Raw genomic sequence first — 6,921 nt, forward strand, 5'->3', positions numbered from 1 at the left:
TGGCTTGGCTCATCTTACAGCATTCCACAATAAGGGCGATGTCCCTTTGAGTTCCGCACAGAAGGGGAAGGTAAATGGAAAGGCTAGAGTTGACTTAATGTTGATAAAGAATTACAGCAACAGAGAGAAGACATGATATAGAAGTCATGAGAATGTCAGTGTTTACATTTACCTTTGAACAGATTATTCACCCATTGGACAGAATGGTTGTCGTCAGATTGCAGGTGTGTATTTTGAGATGCCATAATCCCACTGTGTGTGTTGGTTTAAAGCCAGGTTCATGGGGTTGGGGGGAATAAATCACACGGACATTGTATCCAAAAAACACAATCGCTTTATTTACTCGTTTTCTTGAAGAATGGTTCGAACAACACTGGAATGAGTAAAGCTCTCCTCCTCTCTCATCATCCGATCACATTTATACTCGTCACTCCACTCGTTTCAATTTTCAAATGCTTTTGTTTAAACCCCTAGACCCAGATAAATCGGCTCAATTTCATCCCAAGCTTCAGATCCCACCTCTACAATCACAAAACAAACCCCCGGAGGTTTAACCCCAATCAATGCTAGACCGCTTAGTCAACGCTCAATGTTTCTTCTGTTCGGTCTTCTTCAGATACTCCTCGAAGAAATCATTACAAGCGATGGTAAGCGAGGCAACGAGAGACACGTACTCGTTGAAGTCGACTTCTCCATCCTTGTTTTCGTCGAGTTTGATCATCAGATCGTCCAGAAACTTTGGATCCTTTTGTTTCTGGAACACAAAATCATTCCCAATGAACATTGCTCCACTGGGAAGTCTGAATCCAGTGTTATGCACTTAAAGGAGCCCTAGTTTATCATCTCTTGCAGTAATTGTCAATGTTTCTGTTGTTCAGAACAATATTACATTCAGCATGTTCTTCATCATGTATTTCAATTCATTATAACCATTAACTAGCATGTTTGTGGGTGGTGTTGTGGTATTAGGTCATGTGAGGTGATTTTCAAATGCATAGTCATGACAACATACTTCTTGCCTAAAGATCCATTTGTAAGTTGTTGAAGTTCTGACTATTGAAGGCGAAAAAGTTGAAGTTTTATCGGTGGACAGAGGTTATGTTTTTATCCTTCTCTGTCTTTTGGGATTCACTAGATATCCGTTATTGTCGGGTTTTCCGTGTGTGTGTGTGTGTGTGTGTGTGTGTGTGTGTGTGTGTGTGTGTGTGTGTGTGTATGTGTGTGTCTGCTACGCGAGGCTCCACAGCACAAGCCAGCAAACCGATTTCGATGAAACTTGGCGAACAGGTGCCAAATGGGCTGGGAGTGTGCCCGTTTGAGTTTCGTTGCTAAGCAACCACCCGTTGCTATGCAGCGGCTGAAAAACCGCATTTTAAGAACCCAAACGGTAACTGACGTAGCGCGGCTTCTTTGTTAGTTAGAGCGACCGGACCAACTCCTGCCTATTCCTTGCATCTCCATCTAGTTATCGCGACAGCATAACGTTCCTCTATCTCTCATAGTTTCCGAATGGCAGCCCTCCGAATGCGGAAAGGTGGTGATCCAGAGAATATGTTAAGTGACCGTCACCTAGGAAACCGTCGAGGGCGGAACGTTCAAATTCGGTGTATGGATAGAGATTAATAACTACTGCAAAATTGAACCGCCGCATTTTTCCAGATTCGATCACCAAGGGTGTCGCGGCTGAAATACGCAAAATTCGAAAGAATACTTTTTCTCGACCTACGTTCACTATTTTCAATACTTGTCCTACAGTTTTGAATGTGGAGAAACGATTTTTGATTTAGGTTTTATTTTTCAAATGGTAGTCCTGTGAGGAGTGCCAGTTGGCAAAATACGCAATAGGAAAAATCTTGCCAGGCAGAGGAACAATTGTATGTGAACCAATACGTCTTGGCAATGAATCTTCGTCGGTGGATCGGTCAGAATGAAAAGCATCGTATCCAGCGCTTCGATCCTAGCGAATCCCTCGTCGCCTATCGGCTTGTCTGTCTGTTTGTCTGTCTGTGAGTGAGATATCGCAAAAAGTTATGGACGGATTCAGATGAAACCTTGATGAACAGGTTGGGTTTGTGACGAGGAAGAGTTAATCAGATTTTGGTGAAGATCCTGATCTGGCCTTTCAATGGATACAAAAACGTCAACTGTTCAGCCTGGTGGCGGTATGCGCTGTACCAAGTTTTTAAAAAAAAATTATTATTATTATTTTCTTCGTGCAATTGCTTTTCATTCCTGTATAATGTTGCCGTGTGGCTGGCAGGATAGCTCAATGCGAGGTAAATGCCTTTGGGCCGTCTAATCTTGGTTCGATTCCTGACCTGACTGCAAACTGTCGGATTGGTGCATCAGATGGGTGTTGAAACTCTGTGTCCCTTCTGCTTGCATTTGCTGCTGGACGTCCGGCGTCTTTCACAAGAGTGGACCATTGTGTGCCGGCACCCTGGCCACATCCCAAATTCCTGTCCTGCTGGGAAAGACAATGGCTACCGATCATCTTATTCTCTGCCGAGAGGCTGCTTCGGCAGCACCAACGGTCTGGAGAGGGTATGGACATTGGATTGAATGTTGATTTTTCGAGGTATGGTCTACTCCTCCATCTGCAGCTCCTCCATCAGCATGAGATGTTGTAAAAAGAAACCGGCCAACATCATCTCATCATACAGACCTCTAAAGGGATTCTACAAACGGTGTCTCGAATTAGGAAAGCCATTTATGTCACACAACTGCTCAGAGCTGCCTAGTTTTGAGTTTTATTCCTGCCGGAGAGGAACGTGACCGAAAATAAAGAGCGACAATTGTTTGCAATCCACGTCCCCTTCCGATGTGATCTTTTCGAAGTTTAAAAAGGGCATAACTCTGTGAAAAATTGACGGAGCGCCCTGAAACTCGAACTTGTTCTGTAACTTATCATAATACAACCACGGACCGAGTTTTAGTTGAATATGTTAAAGGGTATATAATGGTTTATGGCCGGATTTCACAGTGAAGTGACTTCCGTAGACGTGCGTGTGGAACCTCTCACACCCGTAGATTACTGCAAGTACAGTAGTTTGCGTTCATTGTTGGTATATCTGGTTTCACCGTCACCGAGCATCCTCGAAGCAAATTCCATTGGCTTGCCATTCTAGCATAGAGAAGTGCATCGATGTATCCACTTGCATGACGGTGGGGCCGTGCGGATCGAAGTAGTTGAGCGTTGTCTGGCGGCAGATTAGTTTTTTTTTATCAAGTCGAATGTTTGTTGTTATGCCTGGTGTTGGCTTAATGGCTAGGGTGGTGGGCTTGGGATGCTAGGGCCTTAAGATCAAGACCTGTTGGTTGCGGAATTAACACCAGGTGGGGTTGACTCAGCCGGTCATTCTTCCGAGGTCAGCAAAAATGAGTACCAGCTTGCTGGGATGATTGAGCCATTCGAGTATTCTGTGTCGGGGTGGTGACCCGTCCAGGATTGTGCCCATTATCCCAGGAGACTACTTTGGCAGTACTGATGCTCAGTACAGAGTATGGTCCCAATGGATTAGATGGATGGATGGGGTAAAAGTCTGAAAAACCACAGGTGGGATGGATGGAGAGATGGACAGGTGGAGAGAAAACCTATAGTCCCCTCCCAGTGTTTCGAGGGGACAAATAAACTAGCTCGAGTTTGTTGTCACACGATGTGTCACTTAATGCATCATTTGGAATTATTTTGAAATAACACGTAAAACTACCTCAACCACCAGCGATCCTATTGGCACTGAAGAACTGATTGTATATTTCTCAAGAGGTCATCTACGGGCCAGGAACATGGTCCCAATGATATTCCAATACGACGCAGGTATGCCGGCCCGAGCTGGAACTTGTCCTTTGTTTTAAGTTCGATGTCGTGTATTCCTTACAATTATAGGCTGGACACATATCGAACCGCCAAGCCCCACAGTGATGTCAATGCAGTGTCTGAAAGGTGCAACAAGGCAAGGAGAACAGCCCACGAGGCTATGACACAGCGAGACACAGCGAGGAGGCGTGAAGAGGCACAATGTCGAAGGGATTTCATTGGTGAGGTTTCGAGGGAGGAGTGGAGACTCAGCTCGGTGCCAGATTAGGGCGTTGGTCGGATGCAGCTGTGGATGATGGAAATTGTGATTCAAACTTAAGTTAATAATTATTTTCTCAGTTCAAACAATATGGTCGTGCTTTTGTTGAAAAACCGTTGGAGGAACAGGAATGGAAGATTGGAAATGGATCAGTAATAAGAGTTTTGTTAATTAAGCAACAGTTTCTCTTTACAAATCCATCTCGGAAACGATGGCTGTCGAAGGTGTATCACACATACATTGGTTGATACCTCATACCTGTATAGGTATGTATATATATATATATATATAGTATCCCTGTGTCGTAAGAGGCGACCAGGGTTGCGTCAGGAAGGGCATCCGGCGTAAAACATGTGCCAAATCACGATGCGGATCATACGGATGATCCGCTCTGGCAACCCCTTACGGGAGCAGCCGAAAGAAGAAGAAGATATATATATATATATATATATATATATATATATATATATATATATATATATATATATATATATATATATATATATATATATATATATATATATATATATATGCCTTGATGATTGGCTCACTGCACTTTTTATTTATTTATTTTGTTTGATTTTATTTTATCTTATGGTTGTAACCTTCACTGTACAATTGCTTGATCATTCACAAGCTATTCATACATTTGTTTTCCAGTAAAGATTTCACGGAGAGTTCGAAAACAGAAACTGATATTCAGTCCATTCGATATTTCGAAGCATTATTTCATCACATTGCTCCATAACTGGGTTGAGTTGTCTTATCCTGGAATAGTTGTTAAATTATTGTGTTGTAACAATTCTTATCTCCGCAGAAGGTCTCCCATCGCAATGTTTGTCATGGTTCAAAATGTCCTCGGAACGAGATGCTCACGACGGTCCAAGAAACCCCGACCTCTTGTTTTTCAACACGTACAGTATGACTAATTAGAAAATAAATTTGTTATAATTATATGTCTGATTCTGCGTTGAAAGATTAACAAGAACATCGATTTTCTTGGAGTATGGTGCCTGGTTCCTCAAACTTTTTAACTCCCCACGAATGGACATTGGTGTGAATATCTGAACATCTGCAAAGATGTGATGTCTAAAGTTCATAAACCCATTCGACGTGCTTTTATTTTGAGCTGTCTAGCGTGGGTTCGAATCTCGACCGAGCTATCAACTGCCATCCTGGTGTGGCGCAGGCATCGACGTGCGTGCCGTCCCACGGATGGGCGTAAAGCCGGCTGTTCCATCTGTCGGCACTGGTTGCTACTCGTTAAGTATCCCACGGCGTCCTACGTGAAGAGTAGGTGAGCAATCGCCGGCACACTGAACAAATTACAAATCCCTTCCCCCGAATGAACAGGGAGGTGCACTGCATCAGAAGCACAGCTGTTGCCCAGTAATGCTGCAACCAGCAGAGTCCAGCATGTATTCGCTAATAACACCAAACCCCATGATGGATTGGACTCAACTTCACCATGAGCGAGAATACAAGGATGCTTTACCTTGGTGAAGCCTTTCAGCTCGTTTTGCAGCAGCAGCTTCAGCTCGGAGGTATTGAGCTTGTACTTGTCACCCTCCTTTCCGGAGTACGAGTGAAACACACTGATCAAAGTCTCCATCGCTGACTCCAATCGAGATGCCATCTTTCGTTGTCTTCACTCTGTCCTTTCACTGTCATGGATGGACACACAGCGTGGGGATCAAGTTGGACAGGTTAGCATCGCAAGCTATGAATTGATTACCCTTACCTTTCAGATCAATGAGCATCACATCATGACCAGAGAGAACCCACTGATCGAAAATACAGGATGGATAACGCAAAACTACAGGTAGACAAGGTAGACATTTTAATAAAATCCAAAAAGCTCAAATTATTTTTCTTCAATCAGGCAGTACTGGATGTCAAAGAGACAAGATGTAATGAAAAGGTCAATTTACAAGATTGGAAAAAAATTAATCTTTCCAGGCAGGATCGACCTTTGTGTTGTTTTGGTGTCAGGAGAGGGGATAACGGATTCCAAACAACTCACACTCAAAACCAAAGAGAAATCGGTTTAACTACCAGCATGCAGGACGGTAAACACTGATTAATACCGATACAAATCAGAGTAAAGAAAGCACAATGAGGTCTGTCAATGCGAGAAGTTTCCGCCAGTAAAAGGGTCCATTAGGGGTTAAATAGGAGCGCTCCATTAAAAACTAAAAGCTGGGGGAAGCAAGTGGTAAAGGAAAGCAGAAGGTTTGGGATGGAGGGAATCTGTCCGAAAAGCGGGGAGTTTGGGAAGTGGAGAGATGTCCAACGTACAAAGAAGTCGCAGGATACGAAGGCCAAAGAGTAAGCACAATGTCGATGGTGTGCGAGGGTTTATATATATCTAGCTACCCTGCCTTCCCGCAGTGATGCTGCAGGGGCGAGGGAGGGGATGTCAGCAGGCAGGGGCGTTGGGGGATCAGAGAAGGGGGGCTCGGATTGAGCGGAGAAGCCAGAACGAATGCAAGGAGCTTTAACCACGTGATGGTGGGATTCTGATGGGGTTTTGAGAACTGCAACATGTGCGGGGCTGTGGGTGTGGCACTGGTTACAGTGACTATACTGCGGTGATTTCATACATCAATTGCAGTAACTTGTCCTGCCTCGGTTCATGGAAACTTCGGTATGATATCATTCTTAAGGCTTCTCGTGTGTCCGTTTCCATTTGTTTGTACGGCTGAGTGTGACATTGGCAATAAAGTACAAATGAATCGATTCTACAATGCATCTCTGACTTGCGGCGTCGCCTGGCCAATGAAAGAGGAGATGTCCAAGAAACGATGGAAATGTTAGGGCTGGACAGTGGACATACACTGAGCCA

General features: G+C 44.0%; 1 protein-coding gene across 2 annotated transcripts; it reads right to left on the reverse strand.

Moving 5' to 3' along the window:
* Positions 1 to 311: 311 nt before the first annotated feature.
* Positions 312 to 6,581, reverse strand: LOC147020723 (protein S100-A1-like). Of its 2 annotated transcripts, none has more exons than XM_085896297.1 (3): positions 6,375 to 6,581; positions 5,572 to 5,740; positions 312 to 754 (listed from the first exon to the last, which is right to left on the reverse strand). In XM_085896297.1, exons 2-3 carry the CDS (start codon positions 5,710 to 5,712, stop codon positions 587 to 589), a joined length of 309 nt encoding a protein of 102 aa, XP_085752423.1. In that variant the 5' UTR covers positions 5,713 to 5,740; positions 6,375 to 6,581; the 3' UTR covers positions 312 to 586. The 2 variants fall into 2 exon arrangements, with proteins under 2 accessions (XP_085752423.1, XP_085752425.1); XM_085896299.1 differs by lacking the exon at positions 6,375 to 6,581 and adding an exon at positions 5,818 to 5,834.
* Positions 6,582 to 6,921: the final 340 nt, after the last annotated feature.

This window comes from Eptatretus burgeri, chromosome 9, assembly GCF_056783735.1.
Source record: "Eptatretus burgeri isolate ZD-2024b chromosome 9, Ebu_testis_v1, whole genome shotgun sequence".
Lineage (NCBI taxonomy): Eukaryota > Metazoa > Chordata > Myxini > Myxiniformes > Myxinidae > Eptatretus > Eptatretus burgeri.

Coding starts and splice junctions, on each gene's coding strand:
- LOC147020723 (XM_085896297.1), bottom strand. CDS start 5,712: ATGGCATCTCGATTGGAGTCAGCGATGGAGACTTTGATCAGTGTGTTT. Junction 755..5,571: donor AGCTGAAAGGCTTCACCAAG/GTAAAGCATCCT, acceptor TTTGTGTTCCAG/AAACAAAAGGATCCAAAGTT.